This window comes from Manis javanica, chromosome 18 (assembly GCF_040802235.1).
Source record: "Manis javanica isolate MJ-LG chromosome 18, MJ_LKY, whole genome shotgun sequence".
Taxonomy (NCBI): domain Eukaryota; kingdom Metazoa; phylum Chordata; class Mammalia; order Pholidota; family Manidae; genus Manis; species Manis javanica.
The window spans coordinates 981,535-1,008,832 of NC_133173.1; the positions used below are offsets into that span (position 1 = coordinate 981,535).

At 62.0% G+C, this 27,298-nt stretch overlaps 2 protein-coding genes across 3 annotated transcripts in view; one reads left to right on the top strand and one right to left on the bottom strand.

Annotated features, from left to right (window-relative positions):
- Window positions 1-200: 200 nt before the first annotated feature.
- Window positions 201-18,986, top strand: FAH (fumarylacetoacetate hydrolase). Of its 2 annotated transcripts, XM_017679013.3 has the most exons (14): window positions 201-406; window positions 3,656-3,766; window positions 4,788-4,909; window positions 5,416-5,465; window positions 8,579-8,669; window positions 9,731-9,828; window positions 9,911-9,963; window positions 11,584-11,683; window positions 12,355-12,485; window positions 13,986-14,061; window positions 15,928-15,974; window positions 17,716-17,817; window positions 18,538-18,655; window positions 18,782-18,986. In XM_017679013.3, exons 1-14 carry the CDS (start codon window positions 326-328, stop codon window positions 18,859-18,861), a joined length of 1,260 nt encoding a protein of 419 aa, XP_017534502.3. In that variant the 5' UTR covers window positions 201-325; the 3' UTR covers window positions 18,862-18,986. The 2 variants fall into 2 exon arrangements, with proteins under 2 accessions (XP_017534502.3, XP_036869458.2); XM_037013563.2 differs by lacking the exons at window positions 201-406; window positions 3,656-3,766 and adding an exon at window positions 4,097-4,177.
- A 153-nt stretch (window positions 18,987-19,139) lies between these two features.
- The window catches only part of CTXND1 (cortexin domain containing 1), a 31,321-nt gene continuing 23,162 nt past the window's right edge, over window positions 19,140-27,298 (bottom strand). Inside the window, exon 3 of the mRNA XM_037013570.2 lies at window positions 19,140-26,469. Coding sequence (XP_036869465.2) covers window positions 26,260-26,460 — 201 coding nt within the window. The 5' untranslated portion in view covers window positions 26,461-26,469 and the 3' untranslated portion in view covers window positions 19,140-26,259. The remainder of the gene's footprint in view (window positions 26,470-27,298) is intronic.

Below are 27,298 nucleotides of genomic sequence, written 5' to 3' on the forward strand. Positions count from 1 at the left end.
GATGCTGTCCGCCTCGTCCCCGCGCCCGGCCGACAGACCGCAGCCGCGAAAGCAGGTGGGCCGCAGCGGCGTCACGTGTGAGCTCAGGGCCGGGGGCGGGGCCAGCGAGGGGCGGGCCGGGCCGTGGGGCGGGGCCTCGGCTGGATCCAGTCGAGAGCCGGGGGCGGGGCCCCGGGAGGGATCTGGGTTGCGGGCGGGGCCATGGGGGCGGGGCCGTGGGGCTTCCCGGATCCGCCGGACAGGGTGGCCCGAGGAGCAAAGTCCGCAGGGTCCGCGACGCAGAGCCGCCGCCGCTCCGAGCCCGCAGCCCGCCCGCGTCCGCAGCATGTCCTTCGTCCCGGTGCCCGAGGGCTGTGACTTCCCGATCCACAATCTGCCCTACGGCGTCTTCTCCACCGCAGGCCACGTGAGCTGCCGCGCCTCTGCGGGAGGGGGAGGAGCGCTCCTCCTCCGGGACCCCGTCCTCCGGGACCCGCTGCGCCCGCACCACACCCCGCCCAGGACCCCCTCCCCGGGACGGACCCTCCGCCGGGACCCCCGCACGGGCCGCCCGGGCTGCGAGGCCGGCGGCGCCGAGCTCCCTGCCTCCAGCCTAAACTTTAATAGTTTTAACCCATTTTGCGGACCCGCTGAAACCCTTTGCGCAGAGAAGACGGCTTTCACTTAGAAGTGTGGTCTTCTGGTGAAGGGGACCTTTGAGAAGTGGGGTTGATCAGCAGAATCATAGGAAGGTCCTTGGGTTTATACTTGGTCTGTTGTGCTTAGGGTCCTGCCCCCAGCCGCACCGGCAAACTCCGACCCAGCTCCGCCCGGCCTGCAGCCCACAGGGCGCAGGAAGTGTCCGCTAAGCGGCCCCTGCGGTCACCCGCCGGTCCGGTACTGCGTCCCCCCGCCGCGGCCGGTCGAGGCCACAGGCGGCGGCCTGCTGGGGGCCTGCCTGCAGCAGATGCCTGGGTCCGCAGGAGTCACCCTGTGGTTTCACAGCCGTGGCCCACCGGATGTTGCAAGGGCAGGAAAAGCAAACAGTGGCCTGGCGGGGACCCACGTACAAACGGGCATGTTAAGCCTTGGTCCGTGCGGCCCCAGCACTCTGTACCCCCCCGTGTCCCGCTGTACCCCTTGGCGGCCCCGACCCCGCCTTTCCCCGAGTACAAATCATCAGTCACCGCGGGTGCCCCGACTTCTTTCCCAGAGGACTCGGGAATTAATGGCCTCAGAGTGTGGCCAGTGGCCTTCAGGCGCCGAGCCGCTGCACTCTTCACACCAGAATGCGCAGGGACAGCCCCTTGGAAGGTCTGCGGGGGAAGAGCCCCTTCCCGCCGCCCTCTGGAGGCTTCCGGAAGCCTCAGGTACAGGCCTCGTCTGCAGCTGTGGCTGCCGGCCTCCAGCTCTCCCGGGGTGGTGGCGGTCTCTCCAGGCTGGGCTGGTTGCCAAGGCGAAGCCCCCTTACCTGCCAGCAGCCAGCTGCCCATAGTGTGGTGGAACACGAGTGAATTGAACCAGCCGTCACTTAAGCTTTTCATACAGCCAGTGCTATGGACCCTGGGCTGGGAGCTGGGGGTCACGGACACGTGTCACACTCCGCCTCCATCTTGCTCATGGACGCGCACGGCGCCCAAGGCTCTCTGTGAAGACAGGGACGGTGGCTTGAGAAACACACACGGTGTGATCCGGAGCTGACAGCCAAGTTGTTAGGGTCGTGGTCTTGCCTGCCCCTGCCGGCTGTCCCTTCTCTCCAGCTGCACTGGCTGCCTTTCAGTTTCTGGAACATTCTAAGAGCAGCTGGGACCCTAGCATGTATTGCTTCTGCCTGGAATAGTCCTCCTTCTGCTCTGTACATGCCTGATTCCTCCTCCCTCTTCCGGACCCAGCTTGGGTGTCACCTCTGCAGAGCGTGTCCCTAAGCACGTTCACCAACCACTCTCCCTGCTGTACCCCAGCCATGTGCCCTGCACCTCCGTTTGCTCCTGGGGGGCTGGAGCCAAGTGCTCCCCCCCACTTCCCTCACCCCCAGCACTTAGCAGCCTGGGCGGGGAGGGGACGCTCCCCATACAGCGCCGATTGAATGTCCACCCCGTGTGGTGTCGAGAGATTCAGTTGAATTCTCACGACCACCCCGTGTTATTGCCTGCATTTTGCAGGTGAGGAAACAGGCCCAGAGAGGCTGCTTCCAAGCAGAGAACCCTCAGCTGGGAGGCGGGTTTGGGACTGGATTGCAAGCCCCCGACTTTCCCTCTTTGTCCAGCTGGTGGCTGTGAAGCCTTCCTTTGTACCCTTTCTGTCCGATGTGACCAGATGTCATGAAGCACAGCAGTGGGCATGCACTCTCCTGATAGATGATTTTTTCACTATTTTTCACTATTTGTCTCCCTTAACCTGTACACGGTAACCAGAGGCCCTGAGAGGGTCGGGGCCCATCAGAGGGACAGGACCGCGAATATGGATCCTGCGGGAGGCCAGGGATACTGGGTCCCAGCTGAGTCCCCTCTGAGTCCGGTGCTGAGGAGCGTAGCTGTCAAGTACCAGGACTCACTGTCAGCCTCGCCCGGGGCACCGGGGCACATTTAAGAGCAGAATCTCTGCTTTGCTTGCAGCTGTGGAAGAGGCGGTCATGCTGCGCGCAGCTCTAAGAAGTGGCTCAGCAGTGCGGGCTCCCTCCTGCCTTCTGGCGTGGGGTCCAGCGTCGGAGAAGTGGCCCAGGATCCGCCCTGCCCATATCCCGAGTGTGGGGCCTCTGGGGTCCCCGTGCTTAGCTCCTGGCCCGTCACAGCAGTTGCCGTCTTCCAGAGGGGGCACAGAGGCCCAGGGAGTCAGCAGTGGGACCGGGACAGAGTCGGCAGGCTCCCCGGGCAGCCTTCTCCAAGGCAGGGTCTGCCCGGGGCTCGGGGCCAGTGTGTGTGTGGCTCTGGTCTGACCCTGGACCCAGGGCTGACATGCATGGACAGTGGCAGTCTTCTCCTGCCACGCAGAAATGAGCAGCTAGTGGACATAAGGCTGGGAACCCCAGCTCTCAGCTCCCTGGACAACAGGCAAAGCTGGCCCTTCGGAGAGCTGGGTGCTGGCTGAGGACAGAGTCCCAGGGCAAAGGCCAGGCTTTGCCAAATGTCAGAGTCGTCTTCCTAGAGCTGAAGCTGGGGCTTCATGCAGTAGAAGGACCTCACCATGTGGTCCTGAGCTGTCTGGTTTCGTGCCCCTCATGACTGAGCCCTGCTCTGCTGGAGCCCTAACAAGGCAGTGACCCTGGCCCCCGACCCCAGCACTGTGCGTGGGGCACCCGCTCTGCCACGCACGGGAACTGCCCTGTGGGAGGGCCTAAGTTAAACCTGAGAAATGACCCAGTCACCTGGTGAGGGATGAGCTCCTCATTGAGGCATTCAAGCAACTCTTGAGGAGCTGCCCGTACGCAGGGCCCGGAGCAGGCGGCTTGCACCTGCCCCATCCCAGGGGTGTCTGAGTTAGCTCCTGGTCAGCGGACACAGGTTCTTTCCCCTTCTTGCCCTGGAGGTAGACATGGCAGCAGGTGAGCCTGGGCAGTGGTCACAGAGGGAGCAGGGCTGAGGCCCAAGCCTGGAGACCCACGGGTGGGCTCTTAACCTTCCCGTGCAAATGAGCCCGACCCTGCTGAGGCTTCTCCCGCCGGCCCTCTTCCTCCCAGCCAAGACCCAGGATCGGCGTGGCCATTGGCGATGAGATCCTGGACCTCAGCGTCATTAAGCACCTCTTCACCGGGCCTGTCCTCTCCAGACACCAGGATGTCTTCGATCAGGTGGGGCGCTGTGACGCGGCTTGTCCGCATCTCGCCAAGAACCTGCTCTTTCCCTTCCACGTCTGGTAGACGTAGTGCCTTTGGAGATCCCAGAGCTCTTACGGGATAAGGCTGGGGTTTGGGCACAGTCCAGCTGGCGGAGGGCGGCTTTGGGCCCCCTCCCGTAGGTTCCCAGGGAAGAGGGTCAGTCTCTGCGGTCCTGGGCCTGGCCGCATCGTCCCTGAGATCAGGCTCCCTGGTAACCGGTTACCTTCCTGCTGGGGTGCCAGGCCCTGCCTGTCTCGGGGCCCCCGGACTGGGAGCCACACGTCCTTCCCTCTGCACCTGCAGATGCAGCCCGGGAGGGTGGGCAGCTGACTCCGCGTGCCCTCTGTTAGGCCTCAGCCTGAAGCACACACCCATGGGGCGGACGTGAGTTTACTGGCTGCTAATGGGCCTCCTGGCGAATTCCCATTCCTGGGCCAGGAAGGAGGGTGATGGGGACACCCACTGTGTGCCAGCAGCTTTCCACAGAGCTCTTGTTTAGTCCTCACAGCAACCTTCTGGCATAGGAACTGCAGTCCTCATGAGGTGAGGATCTAGTCTGATATGGGACACAGTTTCCCCAGGCCATGTGGCTGCAGGTAGGGAGCCGGGGTTGGAACCTTGGCCTTCAGAGTCCACCAGTGCTTTTTATGCCACACTTCGCTGGCCAAGAAACCTTACCTTACGTGGAGGGATCAGTGCAGACCCCTGCAGATAACCCTGCAGACTGGAGCGGGTCTCCTCCACCTTCGGCTACAGGTGGGTAGCCGGCCCACCGGCTTAGCTGGCCGCTCCTGGCCATTGACAGCTGTGCACACGTCCACAAGGGGATGAAAGGTGCCTTTCCCCGGCTCACTGGACGGATGGCAGAACTAAGAACAAAAGCTCTGGGATCTTGAGTGAACTGGAGAGAGGGCTGGCGACCCCTCCTGTCTGCAGGAGGGTACGCCTGGGGCTTCTCACGGGCATCCTTGTGCTTGCTCTGTTTTGGTGCCAGCCTGCTCTCAACAGCTTCATGGGCCTGGGCCAGGCCGCCTGGAGGGAGGCGAGGGCATTCCTGCAGAAACTGCTGTCTGCCAGGGAAGCCAGGCTCAGAGATGATGCGGAGCTTCGGAAGTGGTGAGGAGCATTGGTGGGTGGGGAGGCGGGGACGCGGCAGGGGAGTGGGGGCAGCGTGGTGGTCAGGACTGCTCTGTGTCCCCACTTGGCTGCTTGGCCTCGTCCAACCCCTGCAGGGCTGTGCACAGGCGGCAGGCTCTGGGCCGGCTGGGACCACCTGTGTGCCTGGCCTGGGGTGTCCAGGCCGCCCGGGCCCCTGGCTGGCTCCCTTCCTCGCTCAGCCATCCATCGTCAGCATCCCCCGTGCCCTTGTCCGGTTCCAGCGAAGAAGGAGTTCAGTCTGTCCCTAGAGTGGACACAGGAGCAGGAGGGGCCCCCGGCTGCAGTGGGTGGTCGTCCCCCCAGTGGGGTCGTCTCAGCTGGGCTCCGGCCCTGCCAGCCTACAGGTGCCCACCGAGGGCCGACTGAGCAGTGTCTGGGGAGGTAGGGACTGAGCCTTCAGGTGGGCCACCGGAGCAGGGACCCCGTTCCCGCTGCTTGCCCGTGACCCTTGGGTTCTGTTTCAGCGCCTTCACCTCCCAGGCTGCAGCGGTGATGCATCTCCCGGCCACCATAGGTGAGGATGCCTGTCTGGCATGGGCCCCTGCCGCTCGGTGGGGAGGTAGTGGAGGAGCGGCCACCCCCCACTGCCGGCCGAGACTCAGGTCCTGTGCTGAAGCAGAGCTTTCGCTGAGCGAGTTGCTGGCTGCAGATTTTCGGTTTCTCCCTGCACAGCAAACCACTCTTTTCCAAAAGGCCGTCTGGGAAGAACCCTGAGCCCCACCTGTGAGTCAGGAGGGAGGCCGGAGGGTGCGGAAGGCCCCGTGCGCCTGGGAACCCAGGAGGGCGTCTGAGGGGAGCTTCAGGCAGGCATCTGGGGTTACCCAAGCTCAGCCTGGAGCAGACAGAGGCGGGGTCCGCCTGGGCAGGGCCCTTATCTGCATGCCCCTGGCTGGCCTGCTGGTTTGTGGGTACCTGTCCCTCGGGGAGACGCCTGGTGGCAGCTGCCCCAAGTCTGTGCCCATGTTCTGGAAGATCCCTGAGCCTCGCTGTGGACGACCTCCCAAAATGTCAATATTTGCTGACCCTCATCTCAGTATTAGAGCATGAAAGACAGTTGAAATGCTGTGCTTGGAAGTGCGTACAGTCAGGGTGAAGTCCAAGCCCAGAACGCCTTCCCCAGTGCCCAGCTGACAAGGACGTGCCTCCTTTCTGCCACCCTTTCATGTCGTCTCTTGGCCGTCTGTTCTCCGCTTCTTCCTGAGCTCTGTCTGCTTTTCTGCGGCCTTGCTGAGCAGGACCCACAGACCTGCAGGCCCTTCACGGCTCCCTGACCTTCAGCCCCGGACGCAGTGGGCGGGCGTCCCCACAGTGTGACTTTAAATCACCGCGAGTCGCAGCCTGTCCCTGCTCCTCCCCGGACACCTGCCGTCCGCCTGCCTCTGCGGGTCTCCCCTCCCAGAACTCTAAGCCCCGTCGGTGGGTCTGTCCAGTTGCCTCTACGCCCCAGTGTCACTGCTGTTCTTCCCCTTATATTATTTTTTCTCAAAACATATTTTTTTAATGAAATAAAACTTAATAGTTAGGGTGGTTTAAAAAAATTTTTTTTTTAATTGTGGTAAAATGCACATGACATGGAATTTCCCATTTTAGTGGTTTTTAGTGTGCAGTTCTGTGGTCCCACATCACTGCCCTTGGGAACGGGCACCTCCAGATGGGGCGGGAACTCCCTGCACCTCACCATGGCCTGGCCTGCCTCCGCCCTCTCCAGCCCCCTTTAAGGGTCTCCGTGTAGGTTTACACATGTATATAGGAAACAGACAAGGGTTAGAAACAGTCACATTTCTTAAGAACTCGCAGGAATGCCCTGGAACGCTGCGCCAGCTCTGCCGTGGGCTCTCTCGGGGCCGTGCCGCAAACTGCAGCGTGTCACTGGAAAGTGAACACAGGTGATAAACCTCATGATCTATTAGGTTCTTACCACTTTTCTGGAAAAGATTCACTCTAGGCATCTGCTCTCATCTTCTCCAGTGCAGAACTGAGTTGAAGTAACAGCCATAGCTGGACGGCAGTGACTCCCCATGGGGCAGGGAGGGGTTCTCGTTGGCCTGCTGTGTGCCTGGCGTTAGGGCACCACCCCAGGTGGCCTTTCCCCCACCACAAGGGCGTGCCTGCGACTGGCATGATGCCTAGAGGGGAAGCAGGCCGAACAGCAGGGCCTTCCTGGAGGCCAGAGCCCCACGCAGGGGTGCCCAGGGTGCCGTCTGTGGGGCCCTTCGCCTGTGAAGTAAGAATAACACGAATCCCTGAGTTGAAGTAGTTTTAAACCAGGCCCCTTCTGGTCCTCAGACCCGGAGATCTTAGGACATAAACTCACTCAATTCCATGTTTCTGTTTTTAAAAGAAGAAGCGAGCCTCGTTTCCTTTTCTCTAGTTTTCGTGAATGGTTTGTGTCTTACATGCCTTCCTCCTCCAAGAGAGCAGGGGCACCATAGGTCCGGCGCCGGACGGCAGGCACGGAGGCGGGCTCTCCGGGCGGGTGGGCAGCGGGACAGGCTGGCACAACCGCAGCCTGAGGCCCAGAGGCCCAGTGCCCTCACTCTTGATTCGCTCCTTCACGGTTCTGATCCCCCAGGGCCCACTGCCCATTCTCAGGTGCGGCGTCCTCACTGGCCTGTGGAAGGGTGCTTCTCCTCGTCTCCGGCCTGCGCCTGTTGGTCCTGTCTCTTCGTTCCTCCCTTCTCCAGTTCAGTGGGCACCTGTCTCCTGGGGAGGGTGCCCCTGGGTGCCGGGGGGTCCTGGGATCTGTGCTGCTCCGTCCGTGTGTGCAGAACTATGTCCGCCGTCTGCCGAGGGTGCTTCCCAGACCGGCCTCAGGAGGAGGGGCGGTAGCCCTGGTTTCCTTCCCCATCTGCCCTCGAGGCCCCACCTTTCAGGGTTCCTTGTGCTTGGTGGTGGGTGGCATCCTGCTTGCTTTCCTACGGGTTCATCCTAACCCCTCAGGGGTTCCCCGGTGCCTTGGGAATGGAGATGGGAAGGGTGGTGAGGGCACGGCGCTCTGCCACCTGCATGCCCGGCCGCAGGCTGTCTTTCTCTCCCGCTCTGTCACTGCTTCCCTTTCTAGTCTGGACTGTTGGGGATCTGCCTGCTTTTTTTGAGCTTGTTTTTCCTGTAGAGGTCAGGCCGGTGGATCAGAAGCCTGCCTCCCAGGGTTCCAGTGAGGGGTTTGTGGGGGGGGTGCCCTTCAGAGTGTGCGGTCACTTCATGGTAGGGGCCTGCAAGGTTCCCAGGACTTGGACACAGACAGGGAGACAGACAGACACAGCCCAGTGCAGGCAGAGCTTCAGCAGAGGTGGGGTGAGCCGAGCCCAGAGGGGTGGGGGGGTCAGCGTTTCGTGTCCACATTCCACTGTCTGTTTCAGAGTCTTGGCACCTTATTTCCCATTTGTTTCTCGGTAGGGGGGTTCAAAGGTGACGCTGTAGTGAGGCCGATTTGTGTCGCATTTCATGCCAGACTTTGGGATGGAGGAGGTGGTGGTTGTGCGCTCAGGGCATTGCCTGCCAACCCTAGGCTGCACAGGGGCAGCTGCCCCCCCGGGGCCCTCGTGGCCCCCTCCCCAGTCCTGGGAACTGCCCGTCTCGGCCCTGAGGCACCCGGGTCACTGAAGGGCCCTCTGTCTTCCTCGGCAGGTGACTACACAGACTTCTATTCCTCTCGGCAGCACGCTACAAATGTGGGGATCATGTTCAGGGGCGAAGAGAACGCGCTGATGCCCAACTGGTGCGTCCCCGGCCAGGGTCCCTGCACAGTCTGCTCTGCTCCAGCAGCACGTTGTCCCTTGGTTAAAGAAACTGGAGAGGCGACCAGTAGGACCTCCAGGGACAAGAGTCTCAGCTCCTGAGCGCCTTGGCACCCACTGCGGGGCACAGAGTGACCCCTCCGCCCCCTTATCTGGAGAGCGGAGGTTGGAAGAGGGCCCGAGCCACTGAGATCTTTCCAGACTCCTGTTCCTGAGCCACCTGCTGTTCTCTCGACAGGCTGCAAACCCTGCATTCACCACACTTAGCGTTTTCCGATGACTGAGAACCTCCCCTGTCCTGTTTGTCACCTCAGAGTGTGTCTGACTCAAAACCCAAGCTACACGCAGTCCACCCCTCGGTTCTCACGGCAGTCCCGGGGGGTTCCCAGTCTGCAGCCGTGGCCTGTGTCGTGGGGGGGATTGGGCTCAGAGAGGGCAGGCCCTGGCCTCTGTCCCGCGTGTCCTTTGAGGTGACCGCTACTCGGGGCAAGCACGTCGCTGGGGTGGGTGCCGGCCGCATGCACAGTGGCTGGGGCGGGCGCCTTCCCCGGCTCCCCGGGGGCTCCGCAGGCTGGCTTCACGGCGCTGGAGCATGCGGTGCCCCGGCATCGAGCGCATCACGTGGTTATGCAGCCGTCCTTCCCCGCTGCCCTCCGCCAGAACTTCCATCACCCAGAGTGAAGCCCCGCACCCAGGAAACAGCCCCCAGCCCCTGGTGGCCCCCATTTCCCTCCCGGCCCTGTGACTGCCTCTTCTGGTCACCTGGCATTAGCGGGGCCGCCCGGCACTTGTCCTTCGTGTCATGCAGCCCCGCCCTGTGTGGGGTCAGAGCCCCTCCCCGCTCCTGCTGAGCGGCACCCCACGTCTGTGTAGACACTTTGCAGATCCATTTTTCTGTAAACGAGCACTTGGGGGTGAGTCCCTTTGGCTTCCCAACCACATTGGAACTTAAGACAACCACTCCTCGTCTTCGTTCGGAACGCTTTCGGAATCCGCTCTGCACGTGTGACCGCCACGGCCCTCTCTCACCCCCCTTTACCAGGCTGTACCTACCTGTGGGCTATCACGGCCGTGCCTCGTCTGTCGTGGTGTCTGGCACCCCAATCCGAAGGCCCGTGGGACAGATGAGACCTGATGACTGTAAGTGCCCCCAGCGCCGGGCCCCAGCGCGGGGAGTCCCACGGCCTGGTGCCCCTGACAGCCTCTCCTTCTGCTATTCCAGCCAAGCCCCCCGTGTATGGCGCCTCCCGACTCCTGGACATAGAGCTAGAAATGGTAAGCGGCACCCCGGGTTTATTGGCATGGCCGTATGGGCACAATGGTGGGATTGCCCTCTGGGATGGCTGCCCTGGTGCGATGGGTGCCCACCTGGCCTGCCTGGGTCCCCACCTGACCCCCACCTGGCCATCAGAAGTGCAGTCTATCCTTACTTTTCACGGGTTCCTTTCTGTGAATTCACTTAGTCACTACAAGTTCATTGGTAATCTCCAGATCAGTACCTGGGGCTTTGGGGCCTCCTGTGGCTGCTCACGGCATGACAGCACATTTGAGTCGCCCTCTGTGCACGTCCCCAGCTGAGGCTGGACGTGGCTGGGCCCTGCCTTCTTGTTTCAGCACATTCTGTAAACAGGCGTCCTGTCCACTTTCTGCAGTGCCACCCTGTTGTGCATTTTTGTGACCCCTCTGTGCACCGTGCCAAAGTGTTGTCTGGTGCCCCTAAGCATAAGCCAGCTGTGATGTGCCCCACGGAAAACGCGTTGTGTTTTTGGGCGTGACAGGGCTGGTGGTCGTGAGCCAGGCTAATGAAGGACCGGTACATAGACACAAGGGTCCTGAGACAGAAACACACTGAACAGGAGTGTGCTGACCAGCTGATGTGAGCGCTGTGACCGGAGGCCTGCAGGGACCCACCTACCCCTTTGCCGCCTTGGGAGCAGTGGGCTGTGCTGTGTCTCCGGCAGCCCTGTAGGATTCAACCACTACAGACAGCAGGGATCCGCTGGTTGGCCCCACTGCACTGTGGCTGGGCCCAGATCAGCCCAGAGCTGTGGCCATTCTAGGGCTGCATGTCTTTTTGAGACCATTTTAGCATGTGCGGCCGCAGGCACGGCGCAGAGGCCCACACCCCCCTGCTTTCCCGGTGGCGCCCCCATAGCTGTGCCGCAGTATTGGCGTCGGGCCATCGACGCACGTCTAGTCCATTCCATCAGCCCCACAGGGCTGGGCGTGTTAAGGGGCACTGAACTCTGGGAGGCCCCTGAAGTGGGGGGACCAGGAAGGGATGAGAAGGAGCTGCCAAACCGGAGAGGGGCTCTGGGAGCTGGGCCCCGGGTCGGGGAGGCGTCACGTGCAGGCAGGCAGGTTCCCACAGCCAGCACCACGCTCTGGGGTGGTGCCCGGGTAGCCGTGTGTCTCTGTGGCACGTGAAGAGCTTGTGGGATCCCACGGCTGGGTACAGGAGGCCGGGCCCAGGGTGTGGGGAATGGTGTGGGTGGGGTGGGGTACGTCCCGGCAGGCTCTTTGCCTCGTTGCAGGAGGTAGCTTTTTTATTTTTTCACACCTCGTGTAGCTGCCAAATCCTGAAATGCAGAGCCAGGTGGGGTGAAGGGATAGCAGGGTGGCCTGGGCTGCATGGAGGAGGGCAGGGGGCTGCTGGGGTGTCCGGGTTGGGGGGAGGGCCTTGGTGGGCACAGGTGCACCGCCGTTCACCCCTTCCCCGAGGTGACGGTCTGCCTGCTCAGGCACAGGTCATGACTTAGAATACTTGCCAGGCCTCCTGTGCAGTCCTGGTCCCCCACCACCACCAGTGTGGAAATGCCTGACCCTTGCCCTCCAGGCAGGTGGCCTGGGGTGGCCGGCCAGCCGGATTCTAATGAGCTGTCCTCCCCACCTCAGGGTTTCTTTGTCGGCCCCGGGAACAAACTCGGGGAGCCGATCCCCATTTCCAAGGCCCACGAGCACATTTTTGGAATGGTCCTCATGAACGACTGGAGCGGTAATTACGGGGCATGGGGCGTCTTGAGGCTGAGTTCGCTACGAGTTCTGCCCTGGGTGAGGGCTGGGTGTGGGGGGCATTTTCACAGCGCCATGGTGCCTCGCCTGGCACTGGTCAGAAGCAGCAGGTGGCGGGTGGCTAAGAGCCCAGTCTGGTGTGTCAGAGGCAAGTCGGCCATGAGCCGTCGGCCCGGGAGTCCTCCACTCCGAGTCGCTTTTCGTGTGAGTGGAACAGGGTCAGGCTGATGCCACAGCTGATATTTACGGGCACTGCGCGTGGGGCCCTGTGCTGAATGCCCCGCGTGTTGCTTGCCTGCCTGTGTTACAGGCGGGGAGCCGAGGCGTACAGAGCTCAGTTAACTGCTGAGCCAAGGTTTCAGACTAGGTGACCCGGTTCTGAGCCTCCTCAGGCCCTGTGCCACGCGCAGTGGGAGGGGGACGGTGCCTAAGCCCCAGGAAGCGCCTGCCTCCCATTTGGGGATGTGTCCTGCCTACCCTTGGGTCATCTCCTCTGTGCTGTGACCTTGCAGACCTCTGCCTGGGCGCTGAATGCCAGGGCCCCTTGGCCTGGGGTGGCCTGGCTGGGCCAGAGCTCCCTGGGTGCGGGCGGCGGGGTTCTTGGGGCGCGGCCCTGGTCAGCCCTGGTCAGCCCTGCCCCGCCCCCTCCTGCAGCTCGGGACATCCAGAAGTGGGAGTACGTGCCCCTTGGGCCGTTCCTTGGGAAGAGTTTGGGCACCACCATCTCTCCCTGGGTGGTGCCCATGGATGCCCTCATGCCGTTTGCTGTGCCCAACCCCAAGCAGGTAAGCATGCCCTCCGCAGGAAGCCCCCTAGACCTTACGCCTACGCGCCAGGACCTCAAGCGGGCATGTGCCTCGTGCCTTCCCCACCCCCTGCACAGTTCTTGAGGCAAGTACAGGAAACCTGCAGAGTCCTCTGAGGCCGGGAGACACGGCCATTGGCAGGAGGGGGCCCCTGCCCGCCTCACGGCCTGGCACAGCCTCCCAGGTGGCCCTGCTGTGCCCTGCGCGATGGCGCCCACCTGACAGAGTGCCATTTGGAGCCAGGCAGCAGGAATTCCTGGCTCCCCAGCACCCCCTTCCCATCTCCACCTCGCCCCTCGCTCCTTAGACTGTCAGTCTGGCCACTGCCCCGCCTGTCACCACCAGGGGCCTTGCCAGAGTGCGCTGTGACCTGGTGGCTGGCGCTGTGGCCCCGTGGTTTCCTCAGCAGGGCCCCGGCAGCCCTGCTCTGCCCCGTCTCCTGGGTCTCCCGGCCCTCTTCTGCCCCTGTGCCTCCCTGAGCATCTCAGCTGGCTGTGGCCTCCCACGGCCCGTGATTCCGGCACCCAGGCTCCCCACCGCGCCCCTCAGCTCTTTGCAGCCACACGTCTCCTTGATTTGCTGTGCTAAAGCCAGGCCTGGCATCTTTCCCTGCAAACCAGGTTCCTGTGAAGCCCCTGGGGGGCCTCACACTCTGCCTCCACAGCCCCCCTCATTTCCAGGCCCCTGGTGGTGAGCTGTCGTGTCCTCTGTGGCCCTGCTCGCAGCCCACCCCCTGCCCACCTGAGCCACGTGTCCCCTCGTCCCCTCCAGGTTCCACCGCCTCGGGACCTCTGAGCCCACAGGGCCCAGCCTCACTCTCCCAGCGATCTCGGGGCTCGGCTTTCCTTCATGTCAGCCTTTTTGTTCAACCTTCCAGACCCTTGCCACTTCTGAACTATTATTTACTTAATGTTTCTCGTTAAAGCAGCTCCTACTTTAAAACTCAAATATTTGAATGCATTTAGGAGCCTTATATCCTTATCAGTGTCACTGGCCACCAAGTTAATCATAAAAAGAAACACAACTACTGAATAAAATCACCCAGATTCTCTCATGTACCACTAGTGATTCGTGTGTCACACTTTGGGAGAACAGGCTTTGGCCCAGGGGCCAACTTTCTGGCCTGGCCGTCAAGTGCCTGCATGCTGGGCCAGAACCAGACCAGGCCAGGCTGCCTCTGGGGCCACTCCCGCCCCCTGCCCTCTGCTCCCCACCTTCCCTCCCTGGTCCCGCCCTTCCCCGGCACCCCCTCTCTGCATTGGGGGCGTCTCCCAGCTGGCCCCTGTCCCTTTGACCTGCTGATGCCCCTGTTCATCATTGTCTTTCCTGGGAGTCTGGTACGTATGGCCACCTTTGCCAGCTACAGCCCAGGGACGCCATGTCCCAGGACAGGGACCATGCCTTCTGCCTTGGGTCCAGTGCCCACTCAGCCCACTCAGCCCGCCTACAGCCACCCTGTGCTGTTCTCTGCCCTCGCAGGACCCTCCGCCCCTGCCGTATCTCCGCCATGACCAGCCCTACACGTTCGACATCAACCTCTCTGTGGCCCTGAAAGGTACTCTCACAGACTCAGGGCGTCCAGGGGGTTGGGGGCACATGTGCCCAAGTGTCATTGCTCGGTGGCTCCTGGGCTCCTGGGGTGAGAGGGTGCCATCTGCTGCAGCCACGGGAGGGGCAGGGGTACCCTGTGCCCATGGGAGCCACGCTGGGTCTACATGGCCCTGGCCCCGATCCTGGCTCTCAGCTGTGAGGCCCAGAAAGCATGGCGTCGGGCCCCTGTCCTCTGCTTGAGTGCCTTCTTCAGCTCCCCCACCGGGGTCTGCCTGTCTTCTGCTCACATGCCACCACCAGCCCTCACCCTCGGGCACCCGCCTCTGGGCCCTGCCCACGCGAGGCCTGGCCTGCCCTCTGACGCCAGGCAGGGCCAGCACACCGAACACACTGCACTCGGAGTGCCCTGTGAGCTGCGCAGATGGGGCCCACGTCCCCCTGGGGCAGCGCGGCCGGGAGGCCTGTGCAGCGGGAGTGGCAGGGCCAGGAGGGGGCTTGAGCCTGGGCCCTGCCCCTGCCTAGCTGAAGGCCTCTGACAAGTCACTGGACACTTCGCCTGTTTGCCCCCGAAGTGGGGTGATACGGCATTGCCTTCGCAGAGCGGTCATGAGGGCTAAGCGACTCATTTGTGGGGGACCTGGAGCAGGGCCAGTCCCCATGGGTTCAGGTGGCACTTCCACCCCGACTAGCCGTCCCCTGCGTGGGCTCCCCGTGCCACCCAGTGGGTGCACCGGGCTCTCTGGCTTTGTCGCCGCTGGCTCCATGGTCTGAGCCCCTCGGGGTGGCTCCTCGCAGCAGACCTGTCCTCCACAAGGAGCGGGAGTGGCCTCCGTGGGGGGTGGATGCCACACGGGGGGAAGGGCTGTTCCGGAGAGCCTTGTGGCCCCCGTGGTGCCCTCCAGTCCTTTGCTTCCCATTACAGTTAGAGAAACTGAGGTTCAGAGAGGAAAAGGGGTCCCCGAATTACTCAGCTGCCCAGCTCGGCTGAGACGGAAACCCATGTCCCAGGTTCTAGGCTGGCCTCCTGGCCGCAGATGCCTCCTCGGGGCTCGTTCCTGCCGTTTCCACCTGCCTGCTGGGGACACCCAGGGAGGGCTGCTGGGCAGGGCAGGGTGACCCAGAAGGCGCAGCGGCCAGTGACGGAGAGGCCTGGAGGAGGGCGCCGAGGGCGGGGCTGGCTTCCCAGACCCCCACCCAGCTCCAGTCCCGGGTGTGCGGTTCCAGCGTGCCCAGCCAGATCTGGGTGAGAGGGCCGGGTGGGGTCGGGCTTGCATGCCGGGACCTCGTGGGGACCACGCCTGCTCCGTGCAGCTCGGAGGCTGGTCCTGAGGGGGTGGGAGAGCTCCCGGACTGTGCGCACCCACCAGTGGGTCCGGAATGCCCGGCCCCCTGCATGTAGTGGGTGTTTAATAAATACCGGCGGAGTGATTGTGAGGTGCACAGCGCTCATCACTGGAGGAGTCCGGCAGGGGGCCGAGGGCCCCAGCCCTGCAGGGGCTCCTGGGGGTGCGGTCTCAGCTCCTGCACTGACTCCTGGTGAGCGGTGGGTGCGGGGACCACGGTGTTACAAAGCAGGACCCTGAGGCTGCATCTGAGTTCAGAGGAAACAAGCGCCATGACCGAGCTGTGCCCTGCTGTGGGCGTGGGGGTGGGGGTTGGCAGGTGCACCTCGGTTTGCCAGCTTCCCTGGACTGGACCATCTCCTGGCTCTGGTCTCCCAGGAGCTTTCTGCTCCACGTGCTCTTCACGTGCAATCATGTTGAACAACGGGAAGCTTAGGCCGCAAAATAATTTCTTTCCAAGTGGCTTTTTTTCCTCGTTTGTTAGTGGAATCAAGTCTCTTTGCCAACGTCGCATGTCTTTCCAACAGGGGAAGGAATGAGCCAGGCAGCCACCATCTGCAGGTCCAACTTTAAGGTAAGCTCTGAGGTTGGGCAAACTGTCTTGGAAGTGAGGCACCGAGGGGGGTCTTTCTCCCCTGCAGGGACATGAGAACTGCGTCGACCTGGGGACACGGTGGGCTGGCATAGCAGGAGCCTCTGCTGTGCTGGGGGCCTAAACCATGGGACCCCTGCAGCCCTGTTCCTGCCTAAAGAGGCTGTGACATCACAGACACCCCTCCCGATGGGGGCCGCATTGACGTGGCTGGTGATTTTCTTGGTGAAGGATAGACGTCCCTGTAAGGGCCTAGTCTCTGGCTTCTGTCTGCCGGGGGCTGGGTTTATCAGAGGACTTAAGTTTTGTGAAGTGAACTTCTAGGAAGCATAACACGTAGATGAAAAGCACACGGTGGAAGTGTGCAGCTCAGTGGGTTTTCTCTAAGTCAGCACCCCCGAACAACCAGCACCCAGATGGAGTGGGAAGTCCCAGGACCTCAGCCGCCCCGGGGCCCCTGTAGTGAGGTTGCCCCCTGCACAGGTAGGCCCTCCCCTGACTTCTCCTGCCATCCGTTAAATCTGTCTGCTTCTCGGTTTAGCAGAAATGGGATCACAGGGTGGTCCCTCTCCTCCTGGCTTCTGCAGCCAGAACCTGCCCGTGTCGCCCTGGGCGGTGGCGGCTGGTTCTCACAGCCGCGTGACAGCTGCAGGGGCCTCACCCACCCTACTCCGGGTGGACATGTGGGCGGCACCTACTGCTCGACCCTTAAGTCGCTGTGAATGTTCTAGGGCACGTGTTTCTGTGCCCAGATGCGCACATTTCTGTTGGGTGTTTATCCGGAAGTAGAACTGCCGGGTCCCAGGGCAGGTGTATCTATCCGCGGCCTAGAAGTACTTCCAGTTTGCTGAAGAGGTGGCGCCAGTTCACACGCCGCCTCAGCGTAGGATCTTGGTCAGCCTGAGGCGGCGCCGCCTTTTCGGCTTAGCTGTCCGGGCTTGTGACTCCATTTGCACATCGCTCGCGGCTGCAGTGGCTGGGCGCCTCTCCGTGGGTGTGCTGGCCCTCTGAGCAGCCTCTGAGGTGTGGCCTCCCGTGGCCTCTAGTCTCCCTTCTGACTGGACATTGCTCTGACCTAACACAGGGGACGTGGGGCCTCCCTGAGGGCATTCGTGCAGGAGTCCGGCTCTGGGGCGTGTGGCTCCAGGAGGGCCCACCTCGGAAGCTGCGGGCGTGGAGAGGCGCGGTGGGCCCCATGTCTGGGCATCTTGGGGCGCGTGGTCCTCGGCCCCCTTGCCCCACCACCTGACCCCCACTAGCACTCCTTCATCCCTCGGCCTGCCCTGATGTCCTGTTTGAATTGTTTGGCCCCATTGCCCAGGGTCTCTCCCAAGGCCCAGGGGGCGGACACGGTGTGGTCTTTGCTTACAGAAGCCTCTGCTGTGATGAGGACTAAACCCTGTCACCTTATGACTCAGGGGTGTGCAGGGTCGGGCGTCATTACGGACAGATGAGCAGGCTGCAGGGGTCTGAGCAATGAGGTCAGCTGCTCAGGGAGGGCTTCCTGGAGGAGGTGGGCCATCGGGGCCGTCGAGGGGTGGAGGAGCCGGTGCAGCAGCCAGGAGCAGGGAGAGGCCCCTGGGTGACCGTGGGAGGGTGGCCTGGCCTCTGTCCCTGGAGGCCGGCTCTGAGGGCCTGGGAAAAGCCGGGAAGGCCTGGGCGGCTGTGGGGCTGCCTCGGGGGCTGGGCAGCCCACTCTGCTCTCGCCCCCTCTCGCCCTCAGCACATGTACTGGACGATGCTGCAGCAGCTCGTGCACCACTCCTCCAATGGCTGCAACCTGCGGCCTGGGGACCTCCTGGCTTCTGGAACCATCAGCGGACCGGTGAGTGTCCGAGTACCCGGAAGCTGCCCGCACCCCACTCCCTGCACAGACCGGAGAACCCTCAGCGCCCCTGGCCCGCAGCAGGGCATCCTACAGCTGCCTTCCTCTGAGCTTCGTCCAGTGCTGGGGGCAGAGGGGGCATCCTTCCACATTCAGACCCGAGAGCCTGGTGGCCGGGCGGGAGGCTGCGTGTGCCTGCCTGGGGGCATCAGAGTGATGCGGGAGAGGCGGGACCTGGCCACCATAGTGTCCAGTTGCCACCAGTTCCCTGTCCTCCCAGGATAAGGTGGCCCTTCCCTCCCCCCTGCCACCGAGAGCCCATGCTAGAGTCCCAGAACCTTAAAGACAGTGACTTGGGGGTGGCACACAGGCCAGTCACTTCCCTGGAGGTCCTGCCCACAGCCTCCCGTGGGAGGGGCAATCTCGGCCCCCAGGAGGGCGTCAGGCATGGCAGGATCTGGGGGGCCGTGATCTCCAAGCGGGCAGGGGCCTGGCCAGAGGGGCCTGGCATGTGGGTCAGGGTTGCCCAGGTCCCAAGCACAGGGCAGGGCCAGCTGCAGAGCCTCAGGGGCACTTCCACAGCAGTTGGGCCACTGGGTGGGCCTCCAAGGGGCCTGGGTCCCCCTCCCCTCCCTGGGGTTCCCAGGCCTGGCGAAGCACAGTGCACCCGGAGCCGACGGGCTCGCCAGGACATCACATGGGTGCTGCTTCCTGCTGCAGACGCCAGAGAGCTTTGGCTCCATGCTGGAGCTGTCGTGGAGGGGCACGAGGGCCATAGAGCTGGGCAGCGGGCACACCAGGAAGTTTCTGCTGGACGGGGACGAAGTCATCATAACAGGTGAGGGCGGCCATGCCGCATGGTGAGCCCCTGCCTGCAGCTCTGCCCTCCGGCCATGAAGCCATCTGTCCTTACGCGGCCCCACTCTGTCCCTGCTCTGTGCCAACCCCACCCTCTCCGTTCCAGGGTACTGCCAGGGGGACAGTCACCGCATCGGCTTTGGTCAGTGCGCCGGGAAGGTGCTGCCCGCGCTCCCACTGGCCTGAGGCTGCCCCCACCATCCAGCCACGAAGTGCCCCAGTGGGCCCTTACGCCCTGGGCACCAGGCACCTCGTGCTGCGGCCTGTTTTTTCCTTCAAGAATAAAGCCTTCAGCCCTGTGGCACCCTCGGGCCCCGCACTGTCTGTGTGTGATGTCCACTCATGGTGCCGCACTGAGCCGGTGGGCCGAGGTGTGTACCACTGCCTTGAGAGACGGTCATTAATTTGTTTTCTCATTTTTATTAGTGAGGCCGAGCATGTGGGGAGGGGCGTTCTCATCAGCTATTCCAGGCCTCCCAGTGTTCCCGGAAAGCGGAAAGAGAATGGCTCCTGAATTAGAATCTGGAGTAAGGTTTGGCCCCTGTATCTGCGTCCTGTGCCCCAGCTGAGTTCCACCTACATCTCAGCATCCCACACAGCAGATACTTCTTGAGACTGACCGATGGGCGTGCACAGGGTGCAGACGTGGTTCAGGGGCCCTGTACCTGTTCTGTACATTACAGGCCTTGGGCAGGGCCCCCAGGACATGCATGCACACCTTCCGTGTGTCAATGTCAAGCTCCGTGGAGGCATGAGGTGCCGCAGTGCATGGAATTGCTCAAACCTCTGAGTGTGTGATGCTTACACTCTAGTGGAAGGAGCCGGACAGAGCACACAGCTGTGGAGAAGATGTAGCATGACAGACGGGTGACATGTCAGGCACACACGGTGGGGTGTGGCTGTTGTTGCAGGTGGGGTGGCCAGAGAAAGCCTGCGGGCCCTTGGTCCTTGGGGATTTTCTGCAGGATGGCTGAAGGACGTGGGGGAGCAAGCCAGGTGGGCATCTGGGGAGAGGAGGCTCCAGTACAGGGACCAGCCCTTAACTAAAGGACCAAGGAGGTCGGCATTTCTTCCTCACATGAAGGCATCCCAGGGCCAGGAAGTCTGGAGTTTCTATGGCAACTCCAGTGTCATTAAGGACCCCCTCCCCATCCTCAGTACGTGGTTTTCATCCTCAAGACCACCTTATGGTACAAAAGGCTGCAGGAGCTCCGGCCAGTACAGCCAAGTTCCAGGCTTACAGAAGAGAAGAGAAAGAGGTGGGGGTCGGAGGGATGGAAGGGCAGAAGGTCCTTCAGCTGCATTCGGTCCCTTGAAGCATCCTTCCTAGGAGTCCCCTCCACACTTTCCATGCATTTCATTGGCAAAAATGTAGTTACAAGACCACACCTCATTGCAAGGAAGGCTGGGACTGAGAATACAGTCTCTTAGCGGAACACATTGCTTCCCCAGTTAAGGTCAGTTCAGTGGCTACTGAAGAAGTGGGGGTGAATTCTGCAGGGCCTCTAGCAGGCTCTGTCCCACACGGCTGGGCATCCCCCTCAGGCTGACTGCCCTCTCACAGCCGACTCTGACCTGGGCTGTACCCGGCAACGCGCTGCTGGTTTCAGCAGAAACCCTGTGTGGTGCACATGGCAGCCATGCTCCAGATAAGACTGATTCAAACATGGGTTCTCTGATTTCGGAAGGCCAGACCCGTCCCAGGGTGTTTCTCACTTCCTGGGGGCTTGTGTGGACTCGCCTGCAGTCTGGGCCCCCATCCCTGTGCTTTGAGGTCGTTTGGGGACTCTGCCCCCTGACACAAGTCTTAGCAGGCGGGCCACCCTCTTGAACCCCTACCCTGGTGTGGCAGAGCTTTACTGCTGCTCTGGGTCATGGGCAGAGGTCACTTAGAGTCAGCATCCATCCACTTGGCCCTGCCGGGTCCGAGGAGCGCTGGTGTCAGCTGCCGAGCTCACACACCCGGGCGCTCGCTGTGTGTTTGGTGCACGTGGGGCTGGAGATGCCGGGAGGCCCGGGTCCTGCAGCTGGAGGCTCCCAGGACAGGCCCGCACCAGGTGTGTGCAAGCAACCTGAGCAGCAGATGGGAACACCAGGTCCAGCGGGCTTTCTCAGACCAGCGCTTTGCCTTGACCTTCATCAACATGCGCCTGTTCTCCTGTCTCCATCCCAGAAATGCCTGGGCCAGCCCCACAGTGCAGACGAACCTCACGGGCTTCTGTCTGGGAACCAAGCTTTATGAGAGACCTGTGTGTAGTGATTTGACACAGATAAAAATGTCTTTCCTGGTCCCATTTTCTCTTTTTAAGGATGGCAGGTTAAGAACCGGCAGTGTCACTGCACCGAGTGGATGGAGCTCACAGATCTGGGAGAACAAACTGGCCGTGATTTTCATCTATTTTCCTTAGTGACTGAGATTTCATTTACGCTTCCTGCCTTAAGCCAGGGTGCCCTGGTGAGCGCTAATGGGCGAGGACATGACCGATGGTAGAATCCATTTTAAACGTTTCCCGACCAAGAGGACCTGGCCCAGGGTGTTTGGTAGGATGGAGGTGATAGGGCTGCAGGTCAGGCGGTGGGCTGGACTCACAGCGTCCGGGACCAGCCAGCCTGGGTGGGGGCCAGGGCCCCCGTCCCTGCTGCAGACAGACATGCAGGGGCCTCCCTGCCCTGCCCCCCACCCTGCAGGTTCCTTTGGGCCTTTCTTGTCCACGGGAAGCAGCCTCTTCCCACATGAACCTGCCAGTGACTCCACCTGGGGCAGGCTCAGGATCCACCCTTCCACACACACACCTGTCTTGCCTCCAGCCCGTAACTAGAGCTGGAGCCCACGGTACCAGAGGGAATAATGCAAGGTCATCAGCAGAACACAGCAGAAGTTGCCCAGCCATTTTGTACCAGCGGGGGTCTGGGGAGCCCAGATGGGGATGGATGCTGGGAGACTTAGTGGGGAGAAGGTGAAGGTTCCCGTGGCCAGGATTCTCCCCCGGCCCTGGCCTGTTTGCTCACTGCACACGTGCGGGCAATACATTGTTACTGACTCTAGAAAGCTCCGCCCAGTGCTCCGGGCTGCACGGCTGCAGGAGAGCAGAGGCTGGAGTGGGGGCAGCACCGAGGGCAGAGAGTGGGGTGGCTGTGGGGCGGAGAGGCCCGGGGGCAGAGCCCGGCTTGCTGCGTGCAGACTCGCTCTGAGTGGACGGGGTTCTAGTGACTGACCTGCCGCCGTGGAAATCAGGTTGGGTAACCCTTTCACCCCAGGAATGTTCCTTGTCATTTTTCGGTCCCATTGAATCCATAGTGAACTTGTCCAGGGCTGAAATCCAGCGGCAAGACACTTAGGCGAGGCAGACAAACACAGGGAAGAGCTGACGACCCTCACAGGGCTCTGGATGCGATGCTGGCTCAGGCACCCGCGGGCGGCTAGGTTGATTGAAATCTAAATCCCGGAGGTGACCTGCCATCAGTGAGGGGTGGTGCCTGGAATCCCGCTGGAATCAGCAGAGGAGGAAAGAGCCCGGAGGCCCAGGGAGGTGGGGTTGTGGGGGCGAGTCTCACACGCGGCTGGTTCAGACCCTGCGGCTGTTAGGAACTAGCCCAGAACTAAAGTCAGTCCCCCACATCTGGCCGAGTTTCACGGTGACCTACTGGCCGGAGTGGGGCTTCCGAGAGCCAGGTGGCCTGAGGGCTGCTCCTAGCGGGCCCAGTGGGATGGCAGACCCGTCCCACGGTTATTTCCCTGGTCCTGGGACGGACAGTCAGCAAAGCTTTGTAATCATGTTGGTTTTCTGGCCATGGAGAGACACTGTTACGGTAGAAGGCCCCCCTGGAAGCCCCTCAGGGGCAGGATTTAGGGGCAGGGGCAGGGGTCAGGGTCAGGGTTAGGCTTCAGGATTAAAGGTTAGAGTCAGGGTCTGACCAGAAGCAGGGCTGCATCTTCAGGGGACTGTGCCTCCATCACACTGGAGGGATGCAGGAGGCGATTCTGATCCCATCCTCACGACTCACCTGTCTGTCTGGGGCAAACCCCAGATGGGGCCTAGAGTGATCCGAGATCTGCATGAACAGTGAAGACGCCACTCTTAGAGGCTGTTCTGGGCGTGACGTCATTACCAGAAGAGGTCATCCCAGCCTCTGGCAGGTGTAAGGTGCTGGCGGCCTATCAGAACAGGGCCTCTCGGCATGTGGTTCTCAGACCGGCAGCTTCAGCATCATCTTGGAACTTGTTTGAGAGGGACAATTTTATAGGAGAGGGAAACATGGTTATTTCCACTCAATAAGACCACGTAGACCTTTGAGCGACCTCCTGGGAGAAACGGATTAGAGGAGAGGGGAGTTGGTAAGCCAGGCTGGAAGAGCTCGGTCCCTGTCTCTTGTCGGCCGGCGGGGCACCCCAGGGGCCATGTTTCCCCAGGGAGGCGTCTGGCTTCTTGTCTCTGCCGGTTTCTGCTCCCTCCCGCTCCTTTCCGGGGTGCAGCCCTTCCCTGGGCCCATTCCAGGTGCCCTCATCATGCCCACCTGCCACCGCCACAAAGCAGACCATGCATCGGGCTTTCCTGAGGGTTCGGAGGGACGTCAGGACGGCAGCAGAACAAAGGACAGGCGGCTCCCAGAAGCCGGCCCCTGGGCGCCGCGTCGGAAAGCCCACCCCACCTGCGGCAGGGGCCTCTCTCTGGCCTGCTTTTCCCTTGAGTCCTGGGCTGTGCCGCACAGGCTTCTCTCTCTGCATCCGCCAGTCTTCAAAAATCCTGTTAATTCCTGTTGCTTGACAGTTTCTCTCTCCACCCACAGCCCCAGATCATCTCAGTAGCCACAAACGGGCGAAGGTCCGCCGGCCACAAAGGACCATCCCCCTCCCCGTCCTCTGGCAGCCAGAGCACCGCAGGCGCCCTCAGTGCCATGGTGTTTTCCCCTCAATGTGACTGAACGAATGCTTAGACATCGTTCTCCCTAGGCCAGAGGGTATAGTCGAGATATTTAGTTTCCACGGTCCCGGGCAAACTCCCAGCTTCATCCTATTTGTTTTCTTCTTTCATCTCGGGGCACATGTATAACATGGAAAATGAAAGCAATCTGAGGCCCAAACAGGAGTTTGGATAATCATGCACACATGCTAGGTGGCAAGCATTATAGCCACTGAGCTGGCAAACAGGAAGACTGGAGTGGAAACACGCTCGTGACAGACGTTATGTGATGTAAATCGTGCAGCTGACGGTATTGATGAGGAAATGCATCTTGCACACAGACGGATTATGAGGAAAACCCGTTTTGTTGGAGGCTCGGATGGGAGTGATTTTTAAGCTTTCCATCTGTTCTTAAATGTTAGCAGCTCCTGCTGCCACAGAGTCACGCGAGAGGGTGGGTGATGTGGGCACATCGAGGTGTGGGTAAGCGAACTGGGACCAGGGATTCCCAGGGACGCTGCTTTGCAAATCTCTTGGAGTCTGGCTGATAGTCGCTGGGCCCGCCCTGGGGTCCTGGTCCTGCAGGTCTGGGGGCCAGGGACATGGTTTTGGATGCCTGACAAGCTCTTCACTTGTCCAGGTGCCCTTTGCCCTTCATCGGGGTTTGAGAAGCCCGGCCCAAGGTCACCTGTTTCTGCCCCTGAGAGCTCCGGAGGGTCTCCAGGTGAGGTCAAGCCCCCTCGTTCGCTGGGACCCGGGGTGAACTGGCCTGGGCTGGCCCATTTACACCCTGCAGGCCCCGCTGATGGGCTTTTGAGCAGAGGTGGGTGTCTGGGTGGGCGGGTAGGCTGCCACCGGGCCTGGAGCGCATGGCCGTGCTCTGACTGTCCCCCAAGGCAGAGCCGCGAGTGAACCAGTGCCCCTTTGCTTCCGCAGCTGTCCCTTTGTGCATCCCATGCAGTGGGGGCAGCTGGGTGTGCCCTGCAGTGCCCCCCACCCAGCGGTGGCCTTGCTCCCTTCCAGGGTCACCCACTGGTGACAGGGCTGTGGAGACTTCCCGGGTGACCAGGGCTGGGCTGCAGGTGGTGGGAAGGGAGCCCTGAACACCCTCACAGCCACAGGTCTGTTCTTGGGGGGACTGGTGGGCCAGGCTTGGGGGGACACCCCTCCAGGGTAGGGGAAGGTCTAGTTTATCTGCATATGGTCAGGAAACGTGATGACAGTGGTATGTCTGTACATCGTAGATACCGTGTCCCTTGACCAGGTGCTGGGGAGGCCGCCATGTGTGCTCTGCTGGCCGGTGGTCCTGGCACAGAGACTGGGCTGTGGGACGAGCCTGGGGGTATGAGGAGGGCCCAGGCTCCCGGCTCTGCAGGGAGGGGCTCCCACGACCTCTGCTCCTCCGGCTCAGACCCCTGGCTCCCTGCGGGGTGGGGGAAGAAGGAAGGACACTAATGCTGGCGCACGCTCTCCATTCACCTCATAACAGCCTGCGAGGTAGATTTTACTTCCTTGTTTGACAGGTGAGGAAATTTGGGGTTCAAAGAGGCTCGGTGAGTTATTTGGGGTCATACAGGAAAGAAGAAAAGGAGATGGGACTTGGGACCAGGTCTGTGGGCTCCGGTCCAAGATAGTTACAGATGCTGCAGTGGAAGGGGCGGAGGGGCCCCAGGGTGAGCCCTCGACAACAACTCACCCCCGTTTATAGGCAAAGCTCATCCACGTGAGGCCTGCACAGAACAAAAGGGGGAAGGGCAAGGCTCTCCCCCCATGATACAACAAGGGATGGGAGCCCAGAGAGGTGAGGGGACTTGCTCAAGGTCACACAGCCTGCAAGGAACCCTGGGGCTGGGACCCAGGCCTTCCTGCCCCCCTTTCCTCCCACAGATGGGGCGCTGCCGGAGGCGAGCGGCGGGAGAACTGGGTGGGGAGCTGGCAGCAGGCAGTGAATGCAGGACAGAAGGAGAGGAGCAGCCGGAGGCCTGAGCAGGCCACTGGGAGCAGGAAGGGGCGGCCCTGGGGCCTCTGGGGACCGCAGTGTGCCCATGGTATGTGTCTGACTACTTAGAAACGTGTAAAAAAGGCCGGGAGAAAATGGGTCAAAGTGGCCGCCCCTGGGAGGCAGACTGAAGCATTCTTCCCCCTTCCTTCTATTTTCTCGCCAAATTTCTAAACTGCACATTTCATTTGTAACAGGAAAAATATACCCCTCTCTGTTTTAGTTTTAAAAAATAGTGCTGGAAAACAGCCCCGGGGCCTCAGGGGGATTCTCGGGTGAGGCGCGGCCGCCTGCGCCCCCCCAGGAAGGGGCCTGGGTGCGGGGGGCTGTGAGCTGGGGGCTCTGGCCCCTCTAAGGGCAGAGTCTCCTCAAAAGGGGACCGCTGCCGGGCGACGGAGGCGTGCGTCCTGGGTCCAGTCCCAAAAGGGGCACAGGAGCCGGGGAAGGGCACCACCCCCACCCCGAAGTGGTACGGGGACCCCCCCCACTGGCCCCTGGCCCCTGCCTGCAGGCCCAGAGCTCTCCCCTGCACACTGGCCGCCCCACGGCCCCCCGCCCTGGGCGTCCACTCTGCGGCTTGAGAGCAGGAAAGGCTATGGGGGCATCTCCACCCCGGGTGCAGGGCAGGCGGCCGGGGACGCAGAGCAGCTTTGAGGGCCCCCTTGCCCCCAGAGCCCCACCGGCTCAGTCGTCCAGGTGCTGCTCCTCCCAGGTGGACGTGGGGATGGCGCTGTAGGGGTCCACGATGACCCTGGCGCAGCGAATGACCATCAGCACGAGGAAGAGGCAGAGGAAGGCGAAGCAGGCCAAGGTCAGCCCTTTGTCCACGTCCACGTAGGCGGGCTCGGGCGTGGGCTCCTCCGGCCCAGGGCCGGCCGGTACCATCTTCTGCCCCTGCAGAGAGGTGGGCGTGCTGGTCAGGGCCCCTGGTCTGGGTGGGCCGGGCACCAGCCCTCCTCCACGTGCTGCGGGGCGCTGGCTGCTGTGCCCACTGGGCGGGCGAGGACAGGGGACAATACGTCCCTCTCGGGGCCTGTAGTGGTCTCAGCCCCGAGCCCACTGGGTAACGGAGGTCGCCAGCAGGGCCCGATGGTGCCTCCTGAAACCCTTCAGGGAGAAAGAGTGCTGCTCCCAGTTCTGCCAAGCCTCTGACGGAGGGGGATCAGAAAGCATTTAAAAAATGAGGGAATGAATGTATTTTTAAAATGACAGAACCTGTATTTCAAATGACACTGATACGTGGAGATTCTTAAGAGGAGCTGCAGTCACGGAGGGAGGCGGGAGGTGGGGGGGTCTGACCTCCCCGCTCTGGGGGGTCCTCAGCTGCTCCCCAGGGACTGGGCTGGGAGTCCCAGCCACAGGGCCCGAAGACTGCAGGTCTGCCGGGGGGACCGTCCGGCAGCCAGCGGACCCATTGCCTCAGCTCTGCCACCAGATGCAGGGCAGCCTGGGGAATTTAGGACCACGTGCCAGGCAGCCCCAAGGGCAGGTGACAGGACGCAGGGTGTGTGCTCGGCTCAGGGGGGTGAGGTGTCCGTGCAGAGCCCGGGGCCCTGCTGCGTGGTCAGGAAGCACGCAGGGTGGAGCAGAAGCCTGGGGCCGGCCGGAGGGAGGGCCAGGTCCTTGCAGGCCGGGGTGCAGGGAGAGCTCCAGAACAAGGGGACCCGGTTCCCTCTCTCGACATGGGCCGATCTCCATCCCCCAGTTCTTGGCGCCCCTGAAA